Source organism: Carassius auratus, chromosome 15 (genome assembly GCF_003368295.1).
Source record: "Carassius auratus strain Wakin chromosome 15, ASM336829v1, whole genome shotgun sequence".
In the NCBI taxonomy this organism is placed as follows: domain Eukaryota; kingdom Metazoa; phylum Chordata; class Actinopteri; order Cypriniformes; family Cyprinidae; genus Carassius; species Carassius auratus.
Genome location: NC_039257.1, coordinates 7309973 through 7337229, shown reverse-complemented (window position 1 = coordinate 7337229; position 27257 = coordinate 7309973). Strand labels below are relative to the sequence as shown.

The window sequence follows — 27257 nt, the reverse complement described above, 5'->3', positions numbered from 1 at the left end:
TTCTGTGTAACAAACTCCGCATGTGGACGGCAGCCAATCAACGCTTAAAATCCAACCAAATGTGTGAAGTGTACAAACCCTTTTACTTCTGACTGGCAACAAAATGCAGAGGAGGGGAGGAAAACATAATCCACTTTTCACTCATGGAGGAGGCACACACAGCTAGAATCTTTACACAAGCCAAACAAAAACAACTGCATGGGAGAGTGAAGGCTAATTTAATAGGATTTAATTCAGAGAGAGGGGTGGTGAAGGGAGGGAGGCGAGGGGCAATTGAAGACAGCACCTTTTCTGTGTGCGCCAGGAAGACCTTACAATTGCAGAAGGAGGGACACAATGATGCTGTTGATTACCTTTGAGGGCCACAAAACAAATTGGCCTTTTCGCAATCAAGGCCCTGGGTTGTCTAATCAAATGAAGGCGAAAGGCAGTAATCCTAGCATTAAAGAGGGAAAATGAGCCAGTGTTGTCATCCATCCAGATCCACACAGGAGAGCATGAGTAGCGCATGTAACGCAGAGCAGTGATGCCAGCTGAACTCAATAGCCCTTCCAACACACACACACACACACAAGTACCTTTATATGCTGGCTGTAGCTTACAGTCATCTATTGCGGTTGTCTCGTCTAGTGTCTTGGAAAAGAACAAACTGAAAAAAAAGACAGAAAGTAAATTTTGTGTACTTATATTACATTGCTTGGTTTCAAAAATAAAGAAAATTACAATTACTTAAAACAATCACATTTACTCATATTATGTTACTCAAAAAAAAGACATTTTGGTTAGATAGCTAATTATCTAACAGATAGATAGATAGATAGATAGATAGATAGATAGATAGATAGATAGATAGATAGATAGATAGATAGATAGATAGATAGATAGATAGATAGATAGATAGATAGATAGATAGATAGATAGATAGATAGATAGATAGATAGATAGATAGATAGATAGATAGATCAAAAAGTAACTGATGTCTGATTATGAGTATTTACAAGTACAGTACATATTTTTGGGAATCTAATTTCGTAATCCAGATTACATGCCAAAAGTTACTAACCTGTACACACACACACACACATATACAAAAAACATACCTGCTGTGAATATTAACTATTCATATTTGCATGTTATTTCTTATCTAACAAAATCATTATATTTCGCAAAATGCTTCTGAAACAAGTAACTTCATAACTTAATTTTTGGGTGATGTCATAGACCATATTGGCTAGTAGATCAAGGGAGGGAAAGAAAAGAAACCTGTTTAATACGGTTTTAGTAATTCAATGCTAACTACCATTAATAAAAATACAGATTTGAAATGAAACACTGGGATCAGATGCTCTCAAGGGATAACTTGACCTGCAGCCTCCATGTCCCGGGCAATACGTCTCCCTAAAAGTGGGTGATGGTGGTGATTCAGGCGAGGAGTTTGTTTATTTTCATATTTGAGTGACTATTCCGAAACCTTTGCTTTTTCAACTTCCACTGTGGCAGGACAGCACCCAGTCTTTAGAAAACATCTGAGAGGTGTCAGGATGAAAAGTGGATGTATAAGAGAAACATAATGAAGCTAAAATGAATCTGCCATAAAAGTGCTTCAACACTGTGTAGAGCAGTGCTGCAAAGTGGACCACATACAAAGACAAATGCACTGTGAACAGTGACACGGCCTGCTGTGTTCTTCTAGAGATGATATGGTTCATATCACTGTGAGTGACTCCTTTAGTGTCGTAGCAGTAGCAGGATGGGATGGCGACACTGCAGGTATCTGATGACCTAATCTGGACATAATCTTTCTGAATCAGACACAGATGATAACAACAGGAGAAGACAACCACACACCCTTTATTATCTGACACTCATGCCCTGATTGGACCTCCATGAGCTGGTTACAAAGAAGCCTCTCTTGAAGCATCTGTATATGTGCATGTGTGTTTCGGCTGAATGCATAGAAATATAGATGAATGCATTGTTATTGCTATATAATTAGCCTATTTAGTGTCTTGTCTATATGCTAAGTACAGTTGTGTAAATATTTAAAATAATTTTGTCTGTGCATCTTAAAAAGTGCTTTAGAAAGTCTTTAAAGTCAAAATTGAACTATATTTGCAAATCATTAAAAAAGGAATAACTTTGAAAGCAAATACTGTTCACAAGATCGACACAAATCAATGGCAAGGCAATAAACTGGCTACTTCGCAGGCTACATCACATTTATATAGCTCTTTTGTGTACAGTGCTACAAAGAAGAAAAATTGCCCACCAAAGCTGCATTTATTTAATCAAGCATTTAGAAAAATAGGCAATATTGTGAAATATTATTACAATTTAAAATAACTATTTTATTTTAATATATTTCAAAATTCCATTTATCTAACAGATAATGAAGTTGAATTTTCAGCAGTCATTACTACAGTCTTTAATGTAACGTGATCCTTCAGAAATCATTGTAATATAATGATTTGGTGCTCAAGAAACATTTCTTCTTATCATCAATGTTGAAAACTGTTTTTTATTGTTATTATTTATATTTAAGGAATGTTTGAAGAAAGAGCATAATTTATTAGAAACTGAATATATAAATTGTAATATAAATGTGAATTATAATAAATTTATTATGTCCTTGTTTAATAATAAAAAATAAAAAAATATATTTTTTTACTGACCCCAATCTTGGGGTCTTAAGTGTATATAAAAAAAGATCGTTATCATATTCAAAATTTTGTGCAGCAAACCCTGACACAGCCTTGCATGCAGAAAATTCAGCCAAGGCAGTCAGATCCCAGCTGTAGAAAAATACAAGCTGAAGGCACGATTAAAATTCCTGAATGTTTTTAAGAGGCTGAGACTCCATGATAAAGCTCGATGTACGTTTCTGGAGGAGACGCAAAAGGGAAGAAACACGCAGACTTTGTCAAATGTGGACCCTTCAGGATGTTCCGGGCAGGGATATACCTTCGGTTTGACTGTTTTCCTTTTTTAGCTGCTGGTAAGCCTTCAATTAAATGACGGCTACCTTTTTCATGTTAGTAATCCTCTTAGCATAGAGCCTACCCTTTGCCATGTGCAGTTTCAACTCCTCGCAGGAAGACGCACAAACTCTGAGAGCCGAATCATCTTTTTTCTACCTCCTACAGGGTCAAAGCAGGGCCACATAGCCAAAACATATACAGTATACTCTGATGCAAAGCCATAAAGGCATGAAAATGTAAAGATGCAGAGTGTGTAGGCTTTGACTGAAGGGTTTGGTGATTGTAAGACACGTTCACTTGACAATGTTCGGCTTGTGTCATTCTTTTCCTCTCAAAACCATTTCAGTGCCCATCTGCCTCCACTCGAAAGCTGAAAAACGCCAACTTAAGACTAAATCTCAGCATGTCTGATTGGGAGGGCTTCTGTGATCCCCCCATTAAATTGCTCCTCCAGCTCCGGCTCCTCTACAATTTAGCAAATTTGAGTAAGGAAAATTACCTTTGTTAAATATTTCATTTCCTTCAGCGTTCCAGGCCAAAATTTGGTTCCATTTCCATCTCAAATTCATTTCAGAGTGGGAATTGGGTGGGCCGCAGAAATTACATCAAAACTATACACATGCATCTTGACGTTCTTGAAAATAATGGGGTTTTATCCATGCTGGTCAGGGGCAATCAAGTGGACTTCAGAAATTAAGGAAATAGAATGGGGTTAGGCAACCGAAAATACTTTTTTAACCCACTGTAGTCCAAGAAAGGTGGTGGGGAATTAGGCAGAACATAGCCAAAATCTCATAAATGTTCCCTCTAAAGCATGGTTACTTAAATTAGAGTTCAAAAACCCTTGTGGGTTGAAGAGGGAACTGCAGGCAGGTTGTGAGTTGTTGAAATCCAATAATTATAATAAAGAAATAAAAAAAATCATAAAATTACAATAAATAAATAAAATCACAGTTTCCAAAAAGGTGAAATATTTAGTTTGTTTACCTGCATGTCAAGTGTCCATTAATGAATATACATGAACCTTAAACATCTGTTGTTAAGTCACTGTGAAATCAAAATGGCAATTCTTATTTGATTGTTTAAAATATTTTTTTATCTTGTGCCATTGTGATTTATTATCATAATAATAATCATAATAACTTGCTTCCCTCTTACAATGGCATCTCCTTTCTAATGATGCATTTTCTGATGCAACAACTCGACAACCTGTCACTCACATGAGATTGCAGCAACTGCAAATCATAATGATCCAAACAATTCCTGATGGATAAAATCAAGACCCGTCCAGTGTTTTTCTTGGTTGAGAAGCGTTTTCTTTTTAACATATGTTATGCTGTAAATATGGATATACAATAACACAACTTAAAAAATAAATGAAAAATAGGTTGTACTCAAATAAATATTTTAGGTCAAGGATGTTTGAAAAAATAATTAATTGACATTATAATAAATAAATAAAAAATTGACAGACATATAATAAAAGAATGAACAAACCAAGTACATTTATACATTATATATAAAAAGTATTAAATGTCCAACCAGACAAAAGCGTTTCTGGATTTAAATGACCATAGAAAGCTCTTCTGCCAGCTTAAGACTCATGGCATCTGCTGTCTTCTTAGAAGTGACTCCTCAAATAAGTTCTGATTGCTACCTTGTCTTGTTATTGTCAGAAAAATGGCCATCACTCTCTTTACCTTCAGACTTGTCACTATGGTCCTAGCATCCTGCCAAACGGAGAGTGAGGAGAGCATCTGGACACTAAATCACTGCAATATTGGTATAGCGAAATGGGCCAAACCACAGAGTCAGAGTGAAGGGGGTGGGATGGGTTAGAGCCAGGCCAACTGACGTATACTATAATCAAAATCCTTCATGCCTTTAGACAGTCACCCCAAACACTGAGTGGTGATGGGCAAATAGACAAATAAAATCAAATATACTTAAAAACCTGTGTCCATCCTTTCCATCATAGTGATGGACAGAGATTGAAGGGAAGGATGTGGGGAGGTAAAGGAAGTGTGAAAGAGTAATAACAGTAACCAGTGACCTGTGCACATGTGGGAGTGAAGGAACTAGAGATGAAGATCTGGAGCAGTGATACCTTCCAGAACTCCCATTGTCCTCTCAGTAAAGGATATACAGGCAGACTAATGCTGGTATGATGTTTCACCGCAAAGAAGCACGGACTAGAAAAAATGATTTAGTGATAAAAGGTTTCTATAAACACATCTTCATGAACAATAAATCAGCAAATTGTGGATAATGGAAAAGCGATTACACAAAATAAAGCAATTATTTCATAAAACAGTGTTTACTGCATAGATGACAATGGGTATTGGAGGATGATAAAAATAAAGCCTCTGAACGAACAAATCAAGAGAGAAGAAAGGCATTATCTGTCAATATCACTCTCCCTCATGTGTCAGAGCAAATTTCTCAGACTTCTCTAAATTACATTCCATTTTCCACATTCCACATACGTATCATTCGAACATACAGTACATGATTAACACACAATTGCTGTTGATTTTTTGCAGTTTATGTATCAGAATCAGACAAAGTCATAACCATAGACAGATTATGTATACAAGTCATTCCCAGCTGTCCACTTTTAATCAAAACCTTGTAATAGGGTTGAGATGAGCATCTCCTCATTTGTAGCGCCAAATCACCTCTGGCTGATACAAATTTAAGTCATCACTCTGGTTTGACTAAACAGCAAATAGCACAGGAAAATTACACACATCCATCACAGTAATCAAATGGAAATAGGTCAGTATAGATTGAATTTAGGCATGAAATTTGTTGAAACTATGTTTTTTTTTTGTTTTTGTTTTTTTTTTTTTTGGAAGATGAGATTACTCACAGTTTTTTAATTCACTAGAATACAGAGTCATGGTGGAGGTCATGTCGACAATATGAGATCATTATTATTCAAGTGTAGATTGAGATGTATTGGAAAATGTAGTTATAGCCACTAGTTAGCCACTTGTTAGCAACCATCTTTTTCAACACACATAAAAACTTTAAAAAGAGTGTGGTATTACTGATGTATTTTATAAAAAATAAAATAAAAATACAAGAAAATAAAAAGTAAAACCACAGACCTTATTTCAGGCATTTAATCAAAAACACATTCAAAAACCCCACTTACTTGAGGATGATGGAACTAGAAGCAACCAACTTGTTTCCAGTTTTTTTTCTTCCTGCAGAACTGTATTATGTGCATGATGAACCTCAAGCAACCCAAAGTTCAAGTTTTAGTTTTCACCACAACAGAGATGACAATTAAACACCAACAAGTCTCCACCTTGAATAGTTTTGCTCAGAAATGCTTAAAATGAATATACATCAACATCTACATCTAAGTTCAACATAAAATATACTGGGAGATGACCGTGGAAATTATTAATGCAGCCCCAAAACAAATGGAAAAAAAGGCTAACTTAAACTTCACAAATCTAAATATATCTGATGCAATGAAACAAAGCTGTGACAAAATGTTTAAAAATTTTGTACATTGCCAGTAAAAATCACCTCCATACAGTTAGCTCCATTATCTCTCAAGTATCTAATAACTGTTCTTAAAAGTGATAAAATATCTAAAAGTATCAAGCACCAAGACAAAGACAGGTGTGACTATACCTGTCTATATACAATAGCATGAACATTGCAGTGACATCAAACAGGCACCTTAACTGCAACTTTAACACACTGCTGCACAAAAACACCCAGACAGACTCTGTTGTCCTTATTTACTATTTATGCACTGATGCACCAATTAGCAGCAATTGACACCAGCTACAGAGCACCTGCATTCTGTTTCTCACTGAGACCTGGGCCAGAGCATTTGGGGCTAATGGTGAGAAAGCTCCTCAAACAACCACCACCTCAGACCCTCATATCTGTCCATGCATTGCATGCTGGGTACAAGGCAGCCAGGGAGCAAAGGCTAGCTGTGTTTATGTGTTTAGCGTGTTGATGTTTAGCATGTTTAGCAGTAAGCTGATGATTACTCTGGTCTTTGTCAATAAATTCTGCTGTAGTTGCGAAGGGGCAGATGGCTAGGTGGAAGCTGGGTGGGGAGAATATGGCACAGGTTGGGATGGGGAGGGCTACAAGAGAGACAGAGGAGGGCCAGATGAAAGAAACTGCTGTATACAAATGACAAGCGTGCATCGCTCACCGCCTCCCACTGAGAGAGGACCTTGTGCGGTCATTGAGCAGCTTCAAAGCACCAGAGCCAGCCGCAATGCACAAAGAATCTCAAACAAGCTCTCTCACACACACATATATGCATGCAGTGCCAGTCTGCTGCCTCATGCTGGAAAGACTGCCATGAGACACTATATGTTTCTATGCCTGCCTGAGCATGCCAACCTGACTTGATGATTTTTGAGAGCAAGTGTAGTGGGTCAGAGGACTTGTGGGAACAACCTGGTGAGAACCATTCCAGTATGAGCAGTTTGTGTCAGTCTAATCAGCTTGTTTATTATTAGGCTGTCATTTTCGTTAATAAAAAAGCTTTACACATAAATAAATATGTAAATATATAAAACAGTACACAAATAAATGTGTACATTTATTCTAACATGCTGACTTTGTGCTCAAGAAACATTTCTTATTTTATTATCAGTGTTTTTTATTATTATACATTATTAAGATTTTATTGACAGCATTCATTTTAAATACATTTTTGTAACAAAAAGTCTGTGTTGTAATGTTCCTTTTGATCAATTTAAATGCATCCTTGCTGAATAAAAGTTTTTTATTATTATTATTTACTGACCTTTTAAACTTTTAAACAGTAGTGCATGTAAAACAATACTAGATGAGAAAATGTTTACATTGTTTTATTTTAAATATAGCGAGTTGCTGCATCCACACCACTAGGTGTCACTATAAGTCCAAGACAATAGCCAAATCAGGTGTTGCTGTGAGTTAGCTAATTTATTTTAAACCAATCAAAGAAAAATAATAATAATTGTATATTATATAGTGATAATAAAATAAAATACTAAATATGGAAAAAAAATTGCGTCAACAAGCTCAGATCAGGACAAAAGGGTACAGTAGTAAAGCACTTATTGTTTAATGCAAAGTTTTGACACTGCCACAGAATACTGGAAAATCATGACAATTAAACAAAGTGTAAGTGAAAGTGGACTTCTAACCTGGATGGGGTCGTGTCGCAAAAGCATATGGAGAGGGTGTGCATTGGGATGTCTATCTAAGCACCAGACATATTTGGATCTAGTGCCCTCACCTGGGGCAGAAATGAGATGGGGGTGTTTACAGGGGGTGAGTGCAAGGGACGTGGAGAGCTGAGAGCCATCGGGGGGTGCAGGGAAGAAGCGGGTGAGTGTTACAAGGAGAGGGAATCGCACCTTCATGACACCCCATAGTAATTACACACTTGAGTGGCTGGACTGTGGAGGAAATTGAAGGCCTGAGCGGGAACCCAGCTGCCTCCTTCTCCCTCCCCATCAGCGTGGTCGTGATTGAGCCTGGCCGTTCGCCCCCCTCGCCCCCTCCCTTCCTCCCTCCTTCACTCCCTCACTCAATCCTCAGAGGAAATGCCGCTTTGTGTCCTGATAATGAGATTCTCACACACCCAACCTTATTTACCATCCCAGACAGAAGGAGAGGAGAGCAGATGAGAAGAGAGGAACCCAAACACAACCCAACTTTCTCTCATCTACAGAAGTCCTCATCCAAACAGATCTGAGGCTCAGGTGCTTCTGACTGGACAAAATATGCTATTTATATTGATATATTGATATATATATATATATATATTGATATGTATGTATGTTGTTACATGTCATGCTAAATCATAATTAATTGGACATTTTTCACAAATAACAGTATGAATCAAGCCATTCCCTTGGCCCTTCTAAAACGCTGTTTGGTGCTCATAAAACATTTCTCATTATATATGTTGAAAACAGATGCTTAATATTTTTGTGGAACACGTGATCACTTTTTTTTCAGCATCTTTTCAACATTCATTCACAATAGATATTTAATAGATAAGTTAATATTTGGTCAAAATTAATAAAAAATTTTAATTATACATTATATACTAAAATGTAAATTAAAATATAGCTTGCAAGGAGCAATTTAGGGGCCAAGCACAAGAGACAAAATGAGGAGCTAAGCAAGCATGGCAGGGAACATGAGCAACTGTAAGTCTGTTCATGATTTTAGGCAAAATGGCAAAAATATAAATAATAACGATAAAAAAAAAATAGGCATAAAAAATCAATTGTTATGTGATTTGATTTTTTATTACATTTGACAAATAGGATGCGCTGTTCCTGTTCCTAAATGACAACAACACGCTAAGTTTAGCATCAATATGCCAAAGAAAGGCAGCCTCAGTTTATGGCATCATGCTCTCAAAATTGTGGTTGGGTTACACAAAAAGGTTTTGCTATATCAAAATGTTTTAACAACTTTTTTCCCAGCATGGTCCAGTGGTGGTCTGTGTAAAATTTGGTGATGTTTGAATAAGGTTTTTGACATAAATTAAAATGACCAACTGCTGAAATACAACATATAATCTGCATATAACATTGTATATTGTATGACCCAGGGAATAGGAACAGGTGAGATTCATGGCCATCAGAATTTTGTTTCTAGTCCTTCTGATTCAAAAGTTATTAGCATAAACATGAGTGCAACTTTGGGCTTTTGGTGGCACTAAAGGGTTTGAGATAATGACTTCCAATTGCCAAATGCTGTGGTAAAAATTAAATGTGCAAAATTTAATAATTTTCTTGTACAGTAAGTAGTTCTACAGGCTGCAAGTGGAGGAAGAAGTAGCAGAATTAGAAGAAGAAGAACCAACAAAACCCTTATCCAAGTCCTCACTCAGGGGCTCAGCTTTGGAAAAAGAATGACTGATATGTGATGTTACATATTTGAAGCTTATTTAATTGGTAATTTTCCACAAATATCACTACGACTCAAACCATTCCTTTGGTCTGGGCAAAGTCAGTTGTGGCCACTTCTTTCTATGACAGAGTAGTGGCATACGTTGGCAAGGCTGCCCTTGTTCTCTTGGCACAATGTGAACATGTACTTGTCATAGCAGACTGGGAACGCACACAATTAAACACGTCAGCATGGGGTACCTTCCCTGGGCCGGCAGGGGCACAGCACTCACTGTCACAAAAAGCAGCGCCTCCGATACACACACTGCCACCAGACGGATGTGAAAGTGTGTGTGTGTGTGTGTGGGGAGGGGGCAGTGGATAGATGATTAAGAAGTTAGTCTGAGCAGCATACAAAACAAAGCGTGACTGTGACCTCAATTTACACCATGCCACAGTAGTGGCACTCAATGTGGATATTCAGAGAGAGTGAGCTAGCGAGCAGGGAAAGTCTTGCTGTACAGCTTGAATATGCCATTCTTAACAGCCTGACTGGGTCACAGAAAAATATGTGTGCAGCTGTGCATGTGTCCTGACAACCTACTTCCTATTGATAAAATAAGTGCTACAGTTAGGCCACAAAACTGCAGTTTATCTGACAAACTCAGTGACAGTGGAGACATTGGCAAACGTTTGCACAAGCACTGTTATTCTTGTTTGTGGCTGAGGCAGAGGCAGAATTACCTCGATTATGTGCAAAAAGTCAATTAAATTAACTGTGAAAGGCTATTTATTTTAACCCGAGGATACATTTTTTCTGTTCTTAGTAATTATAGAAAAACAGCACAACATGTGTTGGCAAGAGAACAAAGAAAGAAGCTCTAAGAATAGTCCTGGCATCATACTGCCATCCTGTGGTCAGAGAGCAGCACAGCTGTGTGGTTTGTCAAGAAATGGACCAGACATGCACCTTGCAGCACCAATACCAAATCATGAACGAAATCATACGAAAATCATAAACAAGAATTTAGTACTTTTATTCAGCAAGGATGCATGATAAATTGATTAAATAAATGCCGTTCTTTTGAACTTGCTATTAATAATATTTTGTATTGGTTTCTACAAATACATTAAGCAGTTTTGACATTGACTGTTTTGACATTGATAAGAATAAATGTTTCTTGATCACCAAATCAACATATCAAAATGATTTCTGAAAGATAACGTGAAGCAATGTCAGAAAGAACTCAAGAACTGAGTAATGACTGCTGAAAATTCAGCTTTGCCATCACAAGAACAAATTATTTAAACATATATCAAAATAGAAAACTCTTATATAAAATTATACAGTAATGTTGTAATCATAACAAAGCCTGCATTTGTTTTATCCAAAGTTCAGCAAAACAGTGAAAATTTTACATTTTTTAAAAATAAATATAACATTTAAAATAACTGGTTTCTATTTGAATATATGTGAAAATGTAATTTATTCCCATGATTTTAGCATCATTACTCATCATAAATCGCCTTGATAAATCATTCTAATATTCTGATTTGCTGAGTATAATTTCTTCAGGTTTTTTTTTTTTTTTTTTTTTGATGAATAGAACATTCAGGAAACACCATTTATCTGAAATAGTAATCTTTTATAACATCAATTTCTTTATAAATATCATTGCTTTTGATCAATTTAAAGCATCCTTGCTAAATAAAAGTATGCATTATTACAGATAAATGCTGATCTATGGATCTCTCTATAAATCAAACAATCCTGAAAAAAAATTATATATATATATATATATATATATATATATATATATATATAAACACACATACAAAACCATAAATAAATTATTCTAATCTCTTATTAGGATCTAGACAATGTATCTATCATGCTGGTTTTTACTAATGCAATTAAATTATAATAAAGTCTGAAAATAAATTAAAAATCACAATATCTGACAAAAGTAGAAAAGAAGCAACAAGACAATAGTGCATAAATCTAGTCCTTGGACGTTTGATGATGACGGTTGCTTGCTTGAGAGAATCTGGGGACTATTAATAGATTGCACTGATACATTAAGTCATGTGTAATCTATTTCTGCTCTACTGGTTTTGTCACTAACTCTGAATAAATGAAGCAGCTCTTTTTGTTTTACTGTTATCTTTTCAAAATCATCAGTAAAAATAAATAAATAAATAAAACATAATGCCATAGCAATTGCAAGCAAACACATTCACACACTTGGAAATGCAATACTGAGACACAATTAGATTAGATTAGATTAGATTCATCTTTATTGTCATTGCACTGTCAATTACATTGGACAATGACATCAGCACTACTGCACTCCTCTGCTGAAACTTAACAAATAAAGAAAGTTATTTGCATAATTAATATGCATCTAAGGTGATACCACAACATCATGAATATAGGTCATGGGGTCAGATGCTGGTCCTGCTGGGGTGGAGATAATATCACTAGATTCCCATCAGTCTCTTCTCTCAGTTACACACGTGCATGTACAAATGACTCATTATACCTGTGCTATGTCTTTAGGTCTAGAAAATTGGACACAACATTTAAATGTCATTGTTTTAACTGCTGGGATTTGCACAAGGATGTGTTACTGTTTTGGCTTAATTTGGAGCACTGGAGCCATATGCAGTTTGCATACTGTCAAACATGCAGAAAATAAGGATTGAGAATTAAACCTCTCACTCTGAGTATTTCTGAACACCAAACCTGCAGAAATATCACATCTGAAATGCTGAGTGATATGGAAATGAGGTTTATGGCACTCTGATCATGTTAATAATGCTAATCCTGGGATTACGGGCACATTTTCAAGGTGCAATTACATCACCAAGCATCTTGGGATCACCATAATCACAGATTGTGCATGACGCTTCAGTATAATCCTGCCACATCCTTATTAACTTGTTGGTGCCATCCAGACTCCTGTTAAATAACACCATTTTAAAATACTTTGTTTTTCCTAAGAAAATGGCATCGACGTCTTATAAATCAGGAGAAATAAAAATTAGTCTTCATCATAAAGGTTCACTTTCCATATGTTTTACCTGGGGCCTGTTTCATAATAGAATTTTACCAAATAAACCAGGTTTATTTCAGTTAGTTTGACTTACTGTCAGCTGATTGTTCAAAATAAGTCTGACTAACTGAAATAAGCCTGGCTTGATAAACTTCTTTTTTGAAAAAGACCCCATACTCTGACTTCCAAAATGACCCACAGGTGTTATTTTTTGTTGTTTTTGTTTGTTTATTTATCTAGAAATAGTAAGCAATAGTACTTTTTTTCTGTCACCACCATATGTCAGCTCTCTTCCACTTTTACCTTACTTTGCTTTTTTTATTATTATTTTAATTAATAAATATTAGCAGAAAGCAACACCAGACAAACACAAATGGCTGTACAAAACCTAGTGCTGAAAATCATATATCTTTTTGTCCTTCTATTGAAATTAAGCTGCATCTGACAAGATGTAAAATTCACAAATAATTTTTAGATCTGACGATGCTGACCCAAGAAGAAACGCACATATTGTGAAAAAATTAATGGAGGACTCTATTTATTCTTAACAAGTTCAGCTCTTTTGCCACAGTTCTAAATAAATCAGTGTTTGAACCATAGACAGTAGGTTTGAACAAGAACGAGATATGTTTCCGCCTTCTCAAGCTCTGTGGTATCTCGGGGCAACTTGCTGTATTAACGAAATATTTTCGTAAATTATGCGTCCAGAGACATTTTTCACGGTAAATGCAGTTCGGTTTAAGTGCACTGGATTATTTACTTGCACCCATATCCAGTCACACATGTAGAAACTTTTAACTTTTCATCGAGAGATACTTTTATTTTGGAAAAAAAAGAGTTGGCGCTAGACCATTTTATTTTATTTATGTGATACTTTTCTAGTTATATTTATAGTCTATTAATAATGCTATCACTACCATCAAGTTGCACAGCTGAACGTAGTTTTACATTTAAGAAATGTTCTTTAGCCAAACAGTTTTGCTTAATAATGATAAAATAATTATAATAATAAAAATGTATCATTTGTTTCATAAATCCTCACCGGATGTTTATAGGAAAGACACTAACTTACTTGGATTTTTTTTATTTTATTTATTTTTTTTTTTATGAATATTCGTTTATATATTCATATTTATTTACTTATTTAGCTACAAAATAACTGTTCTCTAAATTTCAGATAAACTCAAAACTCAAAACAGTTCGGGAGAAAAACAACTGGAATATGTGATAATGTTCATATTTCTGAGAAAAAAAATCAGGTGACAAAAACTAAGTGACTTTTATTTTGACTGCAGACGTCACGTTGACGTACGGACGTCTAGTTTCAGTAGTTTGGTGCTGCTGCTGCCTGCGCGGGAGTTTCATTTTTGTGCCTTATTTTGTTTACACAGCTACTTTTAACCGTCAAAACGCATCTTTTCTTTGTGAAGTGACTCATCTGATATTCCTCTCATTTACGTTACCCCTGAGGTAAATTAAGAAACCGATGTATGTTGTTTAAATGCAGTAATAGCAGAAAATATATTTCTACGTGACGTTAGTCGGTTTTATCGTAACGTTATATGCTTATGATTACGTTAAAACACTTATTTATCACCCCTGTAACCGGTTGAATAGTGTTTAGTAGTCCCTATTATCCATGTAGATAGATTAATTTGGAGCAGATTCAAATACCCAAAATTTGATTAACGTTAGTTAAAAGTTAGTTTTCAATTCTGTAATCTGTTTTACCACATTCTGAAATAATCAGTCGTTTTAGATGGTCAGCCAAACTTGGTGTAAATTTAGTGTTTACCCACAATTCACTTAGGTGGAGCAGAGCTGTCAAATGAGGCCAGTTTTCCAGTCTTATGCAGCTCCACTGATTGTATCCTCAGACAGTGACACCCTCCATTGGACACAGAATGGCTGCAGCTCCAGTGGAGTACACCATAGGAGGGGTGAAAATAAACTTCCCCTGCAAAGCTTATCCCTCTCAGCTGGCCATGATGAACTCAGTAAGATCTGTTGTACTGACAGATTTGGTCTTGTGTTTTACAGTCAATCTCTAATGATTTGTATCCTAACATCTTCATACAAAGTTTTTAAAACAGCTTCTTTAGTTTGAAACGATAGCTGTCATTACTGTTTTAATCTCTCTTAGATCATTCGTGGACTTAACAATGGCCAACACTGTCTACTGGAGAGCCCTACTGGCAGTGGAAAGAGTCTTGCTTTGCTTTGTTCAGCGCTCGCATGGCAGCAAGCACAGTTTGGTATGACTAAAAATCTTTTTGACAACATTTAAACTGTTCTGTCAATGGACTGTTGACAAGACTGTGATGATGCCTTTCAACACTTTTTTTACATTTTCATTTAAAAAGAAAAGAAAAAAATGTACATTTATATCACTATACTTTGTATTGTATTACCTTTGCATTAAATTACAAATGGGATTGCAAAATATATATTTATGTAGTCTCCCATTTATTGCCTTAGAAGTTTACCCACCTAAGATTACTTGTACAGTTTAAAAAAAACCTGTAAATGTGAAAAAGGTCCATAGTTCTGGTAGCTACACTAGAGAGGAGACAAAGGTGCTGTATGGCATCTTATTATAGGTCAAATTATTCTTTGATGATCTTCAGACCTTTACGGAACTTGCCATAGGTAAAACAAGCAATGTGTATGATAAATAATGCCTAGAAAACCATACATACACTTCTCTGCAACTTTGGGGTCAGGAATTATTATTTACATTTTTTTGTTTGCCAAGTATGCGTTTATTTGATCAAAAATACTGCAAAAACAGTGACATTGCAAAATAATATAAACATTTAAAATGACAGTTTTCCAATGCAATTAATTCCTGTGATGGAAAAGCAAAATTTTCATCATCCAGTACTCCAGTCTTCAGTATCACACAATGATCCTTAAGAAATCAGGAATTTTTCAGATTTCTTTGAAGATAAGGAAGTTCAAACGAGCATATTATGTTGTATCCATTGTGTTTCAGTTTTAAAAACTCAATCAATTTAATGCATCCTTGCTGAAAAAAAAAGAATTAATTTCTTGCAAATTAGACCACAATTTCCATGTCAACTTGATCACAAATTCCATTTCATGTCAAATATCCAATACCCCAAATTAACTGTTCTGTTATGCTTCACAGAAACAAGCTAATCTGTCTATGACTTCTGTGAAGATAAACTTTCTTCACTCTATAAAACAATGTATTATAATGGTTCCTATTTTGTCATGTGTTCAGGTAAAGAACAGGATGCAGGTTCTAGTTCAGCTGACTGTAAGAAACCAGCAGTGGCTACTCCATGTCAGTGTGTGTGCCATAACCAAAATGCACACCCCACTTCCAGCAGAACAGCATCTATACCATCTCTGGGTGATCTTCCTTGTGAAGGTACTTCTGCACAAGCTACAACACCTCTCTCAAAACATGGTAAGCATTTTCCAAAACCTTTTGACCAAAAAAACAAAAACAAAACATGAAACACCATGATAAATTAAATAAATGGTTTCTGTTTTCATAGAGTATGGTTTCTTGTTTCAGCAGTCAAAAGTGACCAGTCTAAGAAGTCCACTTTGTCTTCCCGTCTCTCTGAGAAACTTCAGGCCTCTCTCTCCAATGGAGAACAAGATGATGATTTTAAGATTGACAGGAAGCGCATTCGTACACCAAGCACAGAGCAGAAGGTACCTCTGCAAATAGCTTCTATTCCTGTGACATTATTGATTGGCTTGTTGAGTCTTGTCATCACACTCAGTTTTTTTATTTCTTTCCACAGAACATCAAGCGAAGATGTCTCGAGCGAGGAGTGATTTACATTGATGATGATGATGATGAAGAGGAGGAGCATCTAGAGAGACTGGTGCCCAGGGCTCAGAGTTGGACCATGGAATTGAACAGTGGTGCCAGAGCTGAGAGCTGCCAGTCACAGTCACAGTGTTGTGTGAGTGCACCTCAGACACATTTTCTTATCTCTAATTGGGAGACTATGATGTAATAAAGTGTCAGTAATAGCCATGGAGAGCACTGTTTGATATTTCTCCTCATTTCATCATCCAATACCATTAAAGGGATAGTTTAACCAAAAATGAAAATTCTGTCATGATCTACTCACCCTCATGTCATGTCAATGCGTTCACACTAGAAGCGACTTTGTCTCTGCGTGTCGCCAGGGACTGGAGATGAGGTTGCTAGTGGGTGTTCTCACAACTGGTTGTTTTGACAGCGAATCAGGTTTCAGGAATCAGCACTTGTCGCTGGAAATGAATGGGATTGTGTCGCTTTGTTGCTTTTAGTGTGAACAGGGCTTAAATCTATATGACCACAAAAGAAGATCATTCTGAACACAAAAGAGGATGTAAAAAAAAATATGGTATCCAAACAGTTTTGGTGACCATTGACTTCCATTGTATGGAAATATACTAATATATAAGCATTTTTTTATTTTTTTCAAAATATCTAATTTTTTGTTCCATGAAAGAAAGAAAATCATTCAGGAACAGCATGAGGGTGAGTAAATGATGACAGAATTGTCATTTTAAGGTGCACTATTCTTTTATCCCTACTTCAGTTGTTTTACCAAGGATGTTTTATTAAAGAAAAAAGAGTAGAATAAACGATATTATAATAAATTATTTAGTTGCAACTTATAACTATTAAATAAATTCTGTAATCTTTTATAAATGTAATATTGCATATGTTGTATTATTTTATTGTTGACCACTTGGTGGCAGCAGAAGATGGCTCAAAACATATTTCAAAGGTTCATGGGGATATTTTTGGATTTACTGCAGGGGTTTTCACACTTCTGTTGGACTCTTTTATTATGTGTTCTTTAAGCATGAGTTATCTGTTAAATTAGTGTCATTTGACTAGTACTGTGCCACAACAAGCCATATGACTCCAGATTAAATGTATGCACACAAAGTTGCTTTCATCCTACTTTAGGATGCCACCAAAGCAATGTCTGCGTCAATGCAAAACAGGGTTATTGTAGACATTTGTGGATGCTGTATTTGTTTAGTTTTAGCTTTTAGCCTTTTGGATGTCACTTTGGAAATCTGCCTCAGTTTTTATATACATAATATGATAACCTTAAACAAACAATTGGCACCTCATCATTTCCATCAAGCAGAAATCCTCCTATCTGGGTTTATAAAGTGTTCTTATGAAGATAATGTATTTGTTTTGTTTGAGTGATGCTAATATGTAGGGCTATAAAATGCAGGATAAGGCTCTTAGAGAATCTGATGCAATGTAACAAACACCACAAGTATTCACATAGCCAGTGGTGAAAAGAATCTGTGTCAGCGTGATTGTACTGTCACACCGTAGGCCATATTGCTTACAACTGGCACAATGGAAAAGGAGTGACTTGTGCTATGCGTTCCTCAAGATTGGTGGACTGTCACCGAAGAGGATGGCCCTGGCCTGATGGGCGGGCCGATGGGTGTGTTGGGTAGGGGGGTGAAGAGAAAGCAGGCCTTAGGTTTCACTCTCCCACCTGACACCGTTCTCGGCCCCTGCCAGCGTTGACTGACATCTTCAATGGGCCCTTTGAAGCGAGCTCCAGTTTAATTAAGAGGTTTGCCTTGCTTGGCAGTGATCTGTGAAAGCCGGGGATAAATATTGAATGGGGTTCACCTGCTGGTTACGGCGCTCCAGGGATAAACAGGTGCTTTGTGAGATTGGGGATTTGCGGGGTGGGGGGCTCCGGGGCAGCTATCAGGAGGGCTATAGGGAGTAAAGACCTCACTGAAATGCTTCACTCGCTGTCTCTCGCCTGCTATCTCTTTCTCTCTGTCCATCTGTATGGTGAGGGTGCAGTGGCCCAGGCAGGCGGACAGTGTGAGATTTCAGTCTCTCAGGTGTCAGGCTCTCAGAGCCAGCCTGTTGAAATGCAGTCTCCATTGTTCCCGCTCACACTCAGGCCTGCATCTTCCACCACAGGGCCATTGCAGAGCACAGACAATCTAACCTCACCATCTCAAACACAGGAGCTGCTCTCTCCACACCTCACCTGGCAAACAGAAATGCCACTGTCTAACAGAACAAACCCAGCTCTTATAATGTTTTTCACCAGTGACCGATAAGTGCTTGGTAGAATCCTCTGTCTCTTCACGCAGGAATTTAACAATTCCTGTTCTGATGCCGACTCGTCTTAATAGTTCTACTTTCTTAAAGGTTCCACTAGAGATTCTTCTGAATTTATGTCATTGACTCTTCCATCTAATTTATATGTGTTTGCGATTATATAAAACAACTTTAGCACAAGAATAGAACTTTATTAGTTGCTGTGAATGTTTTGGAAATTCATTAAAAAGAAACGGTTCATTAAAGTTGCTTACTTGGGAATTTTTTTACTTCATTAGTAGTTTTGTGATTTGCGTTTGAGACAGTTGTTTTTAGTGAATCAGAATCATCAGCTTAAGAATCGTACTTCACTGGTTGTGTTTTTGTTTATTAAAATAGAAAAACAGTCCATAAAGTTTGTTCGCTGGGGAATCTTTTGACTTCTTGAATCTCAGTCCGTGTTTAAATCACTAATAACAAGTTTATTTCAAGTTTATTTATTTCTTGAGAATCTGACTTTGTAAGTAGAGCTGTATGATTTTATAAAAGCCAACTTCATTGTTCTTGCTGTATGTTTTTTACAAGCTAGTTGTTTTTGTAAATCGGACTCTTTATTTCAGGAATCAGACATTGATACTTATGCTGTATGTTTTGATTTAAAAAAAAATCGAGTTGAGAGTTGTTCACTTGGGATGCTTTTGAATTCATTGATTATACTTTGTGGTTGATTCATTAAAAGCAACTGGCTCAAAAGAGTCATTTGCTTGGGAATCTGACTTTACTAGTTTTTAATTCATGTAAAGTCAGTTCATAAAAGTAATTTGGAAATCTGGCATTATTGTTCATGCTCAATATGTTTGTTTTACTTAGAAATAAAAGAAAAAAAAGAAGAAAAACCTGGCTTTTAAGAGTCATTAACATGGGTAGCGTACTACACTTGTAGCACTGTATGTTTTTGATTCATTAAATAGTACCGGGTCCTAAAAGTCATTCACTTGGCAGTCTTTTGACTTCATTGGTTGCACTGTATTATTATTTTTTTTCTCCATATGCTCGACACCAGTCGTGCTGTATGTTTTATGCTGCTTAAAAAATACTTTCCAACTCACTTTCATTTTGCACATGCTGGAATAGTTATTGTACTGAATATCATAAAGATCATTCAGTTCTGGTTTGGAAAGAAAACAATTATTAGTTCCATACTCTACTTTTCACATATCCATTATCCCTAAAATACACCATATAGTGACCAGCAGCTTATTTGATGTATTTGTAGTATGTGTGTGCTGGCCCTGAAATGTAACTAGTTGTTAGGCCCCAGAAGAGCTGTGAAACACTGTCATTGTACACCAGTGCTTCTACAAACCCCCAAAGACACTTTCCCAATATCCTTGTTCATTTTTTAGTGCCAGAACAATGGCCACATTTTCTTAGCAGTGCAATGAGCTGCTGGATGCATCTGCAGGTGTCTGCCCCTGACTGGAACAGCATGCTTGGGTTAATGCTCCCACACAATGTCACGCACTGTTTTATTAGGAGCCGCTGTTGATGTCTGGAGAGGCCTGAGGTGTAGCTCTCTGCTCCACTGATATCAGGGCCTCGCCATGAAAGAATGCGCCACTCCACCTGAATGTGTCTATAGCGGCAGGTTTGGCCAGTGGAAGCTGTTATCTGCATTCCAGGGGTGTCTTATTTGCTGTGCGGTAGTGAGAGGGGCCGAAACTGTGGCAGGCTGCATGTAACGGATACCCTTGTGTCATCTGTTTCCTGCACGGCTGCTGACAAGGCCTCCCATTCACAATCAGCCCTTTCTCTCCCCCCTGCGATGCATAAGTAATTATTCGGTATAGGAGGCAGGATACTTGGACTGGCCTATTGAATGTGGCAGCAGCAGGTAAGGTAATCGGCAGGGCCGTAACTCTTCCTGCGATGCCGTAACCTTAGCTGCTGCCAGCTCTCTGTTTATTTAGCACGTCGGCCCGGGTCTTTGTCCCATCGGGGGACGGTTTGCAAGACAGGCTCATGTTCGCTTCCATTCTATCACTTACTGTAATATTTAATGACAAACAAGGTTTGAGAAGCAGCTCAGGTAACCGGAGCTGGAGCTCTTCAGTGAAGTGCAAGCTAAAGGACAGCTTGATCCCTGATGTGAAGGTGTAACACACGCCGTGACTTAGCGTTTGCTTATGAGGGATAATCTTACTGTCACTCTTAGGAAAGGAAAAGAAGATACTGTTTGACCTGAGGTTTTATTTATTGGTATCAATCAGTATTGGATATTTAATTGTACATGTTTATTTGGATTACCTTTGCCACCATCTGACGCACACTTAACGTTCAAAACTAATTGGAATGTAAATACTACTAATAATTTCATAACAGTTAAATGTAATCTTTAGCCAATTTAAAAATCAACAGTACTTTTTTATATGCATAATGTGGTGATGCTTAAATCCACTTCTAATATTTAAAATCATTAGTGTGTGTGTGCATTTATTTTTAATGTATTTATACAAAATAATAATATAAATAGATAAAAAACACAGAAAAAGTCACATTTTATTTTTAGATAAGACAGAACAAGATACAAAAGTGGTAGTAGTGATTTTTTATGTCTTATGCTCACCAAGTCTGCATTTTTCTGATAAAAAATAATAATATTAATATTGTGAAATGTTATTACAAATTTGTATTTTCAGCAACCATTAAGTAATTTAATTAGTCCATTTTTCATTATCCATGTTGAAAACACCTGTGCTTATTAATAGTTTTGTTAAAACTGTGATATTTTCAGTAATCTTTAATTAATAAAAAGTAACTTATCTTAAATCCTACTGACCCCAAACTTTTGCTTGCTTAAATCCATTTGACAGAATTCTACTGATTTTTCTCACACACACAAAAAAAGTTATTCTTCCATCTACACCTACCTACAGTATCAGCAACGATTAGAAACCTGATTCATAACCATGCAGGGAAAGATTAAGCCCACCAATCCTCAAGGTGAAGAAATATTGACTCTGTCCAGTTCCTTTATAACAGTTCCTATATTAAATACTCCAGGCATAGCAGTTCAGATATAATGTATATTTAAACACTTACAAGCTTTTCTTGATTTATGCATGAAGTATCTCAATACTCAGACAATACTGTTGGATCCCACAAATTGAAGCAGTGACTCTCTGCTTGACACCAGCTATGTTACACATGAGTTGTGTGTCATTCCCATGAATGGAGGGGAAAGTGGAACACTTAAAAAGCTCATACCATCCTCAAGATCAGTTTCACCACTAGAGCTGGCTGCAGGCAAGCATAGCCCTTTATGTGAAAGCTGCAATTAAAGAGATCCAATCAGAGGGGCCAGTAGCATTAACAATGGAATGGTCTAAAATTACAGTCTTGCTTGGGGTCATTCTGTCTTGACTTATAGCATTTTCCTGTTATGTGAATGATTATCTGTATCACCACTAATACAAAAGCCTTTTCATGATCTGGACAAAAAAAGGTCTGTAGCATTGCTTCGAGTGGGTTGTTTCTCTTTGTAATATTCATGCTTGACTTGTTTTCCTCTCTTTGTTTTCCACAGCCTCCCGTGTCTTGTTCACTGTGTCCTTGCGCCAACCTCAAAGCAGGACAGAAAACGGTTGAAAAGTCCAACGACAGTGATAAAGACAAAGATGGAAGTGGAAGGAAAAAGATCCCAAAGATCTTCTTTGGCACTCGTACCCATAAGCAGATCACACAGATCGCACGGGAGCTCAAACGGACGCTTTACTCCACCGTGCCCATGACGATACTGTCCAGCCGTGACCACACCTGTGTCCATCCCGAAGTGGTGCCGCATGCTAACCGCAACGAGCGCTGTAAGGAGCTGCTGGAGGCCAAGAATGTGAGTCGGCCTCTTCCCATGTTACTTCATGTGACATTGCAACCAGCTTTGAGCACAGGTTCTCCATTCATCTCTCATCATTAGAGCCTCTCAGAAGGATAAAAGAGAGTAGACTTAGACATCTCCTGGTTCAGTGAGTTCAAGGCCTGAACCCTGAACTCCACCAATATTAGTGTTTTGAGAGAAACCTAAAGATAATCAATTCATCTTATTCTCTTGGTTGTCCTAGAATCCCCACTTATATTTTAAGTACGTTTAAAAAAAAGTAGTTCTTAAAAACAAGCATTTTGGATACATTAGTCCATAAAAGCTTAATGTATTACTAAAAATACTTATTTTAAGTTTTGCATTTGTTGTCTGTGCTGATAGCCTTGTGGACAGCACTTTGTCGTTATGCTACAGGGGTGCCGGGTTCGAATCCCGACTTGAGGACCTTTCCCGATCTCTCTCTCTCTCTCTCTCTCTCTCTCTCTCTCTCACTTCCTGTTAGTTCTGATCTGTCCTATCCTAATAAAGGTGAAAATGCCCAAAATTAATGGGCTTAAATCCTAAATTAGCCTTTGTTTGGAATAACTTAAATTTGATGTAATATTTTTTCATATTCTAGATATTTCATGAATATTAGAATATCTTATTTAACACTTTTTTTTTCTTGTTATTGTTTGTATAGCTGTATAAAGGTTGAAACATTGCAATTGTGCTTATGTTGTTCAGTGCAATGATGATATTATCCAAACAAAGAGTTAAGAAGTGTTATAGTTATTGTGCAATTGATTACATTAACAAGCCGTCGTTCACTGACAAGCTTGTCAGTGAACGACGGCAGTGTGTAGTTAATTCTGCTCCATGTGAAATCGCGCAGCTGATGGAGCTGATTACAGAACCGGCTTTACTGACTTGCGATGCGATTTATCGCACTGCCCTAATTAACATAATTTCAGCAATTGTCAGCAATGTATGAAGAACAGTTCATACAAAAGTCACTTTCAAACAAAAGATCTTGGTCAATGCAGTAGTCCGTTTGACTAACTTGAAACCGGAATTCCGGATGCCTATGGAAATGACTGGATTTTACACACAAAATCCACTGAACAGCAGTAAATGTGGCCACCCACTAACAGTTACTGTCTTTGATGTTTGGCTGTTTTCTTTGGCTGCAAACCAGCGTTTGACTGAAGATTAGCAATTTTGATGATCCAAAATGGTGGTGCATTATTAGAATGGTCTCACTTTTGTGTGTATAGCTAAAGATAACCACTTCATCAACTATTTCCTCTTCCCTTCTAAGTGTACAGGTCATGGCCAGTGCCCTATTCATCCTTAAGTGTTGGACCCAAGTAGTGATCAACTCATCATGAATTTGTTAGCCATAGAAAGTCTTGAATTGGATCTTGTGAACGGAGATTGACCCACTCTTTTCTGTGGAACCAAACACCTTGTTTCCTGATCTTCACAGGAGCCTGCAGGCCAAACAGCAAGTGTGGCCACTTATTCTGTGAACCCTCTTCTCCTTTCACTGTAACACAGTCGTAAGAAAAGAAGACGAGCTGGCGACACTGAAATGCAAACCCTAGCTTTAAGGTTTCACAAACTTAATCTCCGTCACCAAAGCTGTGGAGAACAGTTACAGGGGATAATATCCCCAATCAGTCATACAGACCTTTTTTGTTGTGCAGCCTTGTCAAAGGCTTCAAACTCACTTTGTTCCAGTGGGAGTTTCGTTATCATCCGGGTTGCTTAGTCTCTGACCATCGGGCAGCCAGCGTAATGATACCTATTATGCTGTCACCACAGGTGTCCACTCACCTCTCGACTGTGTCGCACCCCTGCACATGAAAGCGGGGAAGTCCGTGCAGACAACCCCGTTCAGAGAGAGGAGAGAATGAGCTGTCGTTTTCCTCATCCTCCCTGGGGCCCCATCTCTTGAGTCTTTATTCCGCTCTCCTGGTCTTCCTGAATGGCTGAAGAGCATAGGCCTTTCAGACACTTGTCATTAGGTCGCACACCCCTCAGCAGTGCCATCATCACTTTCATAAGAGTTGGAGGACAGGGGATCACAACGGCACGATCAGGTTGACATTTATCCTGTGCTCTCATTGATGGCTAATCCCTCTTTGAGTATGTATACTGGAAGCTGCCATTAGCCTTTCAGCAGCATGTTACAGGTTCCAGTGAATCACCAAACAATGCATAGATGCTTCCCTTTTTTTTCAGGGAGAAACGCCTGCCTAAATAATTGTATAAAAACACATTTTATTATAAGCAAGTGTTAGGAATATCAATTATGTGGTTTAATTGCAACAAAACATGTAAATTTTTCAATAAATGAATAATTTATTATATCAGTTCATGCATTCCTTGGTATTCAAACCCACAACCTTGGTTTTGGTGGTGCTTGCTATGCATCTCAAACATTACCTGTTTTCATAAAATGGTATTATTGGGTGCGTTTATATATTTTTATGTCTTTCAGGGAATGTCATGTCGGTACTATCACAATGTGCATAAAATGCGTGATCAGAGCACTTTACAATGGGTTCATGGGCTACATCAGGCCTGGGACATTGAGGATCTGGTCCGTCTTGGCGGTAAGCTGCGGTCCTGTGCTTACTACGCAGCTAGGGAGCTCATGCAAGATGCTTGCATTGTGTTCTGTCCTTACAACTACCTTCTGGACCCCCTCATTCGTGAAAGTGTGAGCATCAATGCATAAACTACTATATAATCTAGATAATATAACTTTTTGCTTTATATAGATTTAAGACTTTTTTGCAGTTTTTTCTTGCTTTTATTCAGTAAGGAAGCATTTTAGTGACAGATAGGACTTTTTTAAATTTTACAGAATTGTTCTGTTTTAAATAAATGTTCTTTTGAACATTTTTTTTATTCTATTCACCAAATAAAAAAAAATCCCCCCCCCAAAAAATAACAGTTTCCGCAAAAATACTAAGCAGCAAAAACTGTTTTCAACATTGGTAATGATAAGAATTGTTTCTGGAGCACCAACTCATAGATTAAAAACAATTATATTTAATTAATAGTTATTTAAAGTAGTATATATTTCACAATATATTGTTTTCTATATATTTAATGCAGCAAATGCATACTTAAGAGACTAAAAACATTAATGCAGTCTGTTCACCACTGTTTTAAAGTAGTCAGTTGAAGTTTTCGCATAAGGTAGATGACACATTTGTTAGGATACTGTCTGTATTTGAAGGATTTCTTTATTTATCATATGGTGATCACTTTCGTGTTGTTCCTCTGCCAGATGGAAATCAATCTGAAGGAGCAAATTGTGGTGCTGGATGAGGCTCATAACATAGAGGACTGTGCCCGTGAGAGTGCCAGTTACACTCTGAACCAAGCTCAGCTGTTGCATGCACGTGATGAGATGGATGGAATGGTGACGCACAACATTCGGCGCGATCAACACAGGCCTCTGCTAGCCTTCTGCTGCAGCCTTGCCAAGTATGGCCCATCTTTTCTCCAACAGTTTCTCATCTTATGCAGTAGGATATCCATATGCTGCATCGTCATGTGATATAATATGTCAGAGATCTGCTTTCCAAAGATTCTTTATATTTCTTTATTTGGATAAATCTGTAATTTGTGTTAACTTGTGAGCTTAATGTTGCTCTTTTAAAAAGAAAGTAAGTTAAATTCATTATGTTTGTTTCCTTACAATTATATAGTTGGGTGCAGGAAAGCTGCAATAGCTTGGAGGAGCGTGAATATGAGTCTTCCTGTAAGGTCTGGACGGGGACCGAGATTCTTGGCATCTTCCATGGCCTTGGCATCACAGCAGACACCTTCTCTTTGCTACAGGTATCCTTCCTCCCCTTTGACCAGCAGGAGTATACTAACAGTCTATCCCTTTTTTTATCTGATTTGTCTCCGCTTTGTGTAGAAAAACCTGGCAGCAGTGCTGGAGAAGGAGGAGCGGATTGGGCTAGTGAACGGGAGAGAAGACACGGTGCAGGTTCCCACCATCAGCTCCAACACTCAGTCAATGCTCAAAAGCCTCTTTATGGTGCTGGAATTTCTTTTCAGACAAAATTGCAGGTCATTATCACAAACTACCCATCATTCTTCTTACCTTACTATCTCTAAAAAGGTTTTTGGCAGTGATTTTTAAAGACCCCTTGAAATCACAATGGGAGTTTTATGGCTTCTAGTCTATGTCTTTTAGCTTTAAGGCCGTCTTTATGCTGGTGTACTCCTAAAAGTTGACAAGATTTAAGTATAAAACGGATAGAGGAACCATACATTCAAAATAAACGAACTTCTAATCAGATACACTATTAAAACATTGCTGTCTAAATTCTATCATACTTGCAAGTCTCGGGATAGTGAGGGTTGGTGAAATTAGTT

General features: G+C 37.2%; 1 protein-coding gene across 9 annotated transcripts in view; it reads left to right on the top strand.

Annotated features, from left to right (window-relative positions):
* Positions 1-14229: 14229 nt before the first annotated feature.
* The window catches only part of LOC113114902 (BRCA1 interacting helicase 1), a 53810-nt gene continuing 40782 nt past the window's right edge, over positions 14230-27257 (top strand). For 6 of the 9 annotated variants that reach the window (XM_026281994.1, XM_026281990.1, XM_026281992.1 and 3 more), the window contains exons 1-11: positions 14230-14388; positions 14729-14915; positions 15062-15173; positions 16166-16354; positions 16466-16608; positions 16701-16865; positions 22581-22883; positions 25357-25578; positions 26155-26354; positions 26579-26711; positions 26794-26948. In XM_026281994.1, the coding sequence (XP_026137779.1) occupies positions 14823-14915; positions 15062-15173; positions 16166-16354; positions 16466-16608; positions 16701-16865; positions 22581-22883; positions 25357-25578; positions 26155-26354; positions 26579-26711; positions 26794-26948 (1715 nt within the window). In that variant the 5' untranslated portion in view covers positions 14230-14388; positions 14729-14822. The remainder of the gene's footprint in view (positions 14389-14728; positions 14916-15061; positions 15174-16165; positions 16355-16465; positions 16609-16700; positions 16866-22580; positions 22884-25356; positions 25579-26154; positions 26355-26578; positions 26712-26793; positions 26949-27257) is intronic. The other 3 variants (XM_026281995.1, XM_026281998.1, XM_026281993.1) reach the window with 2 other exon arrangements.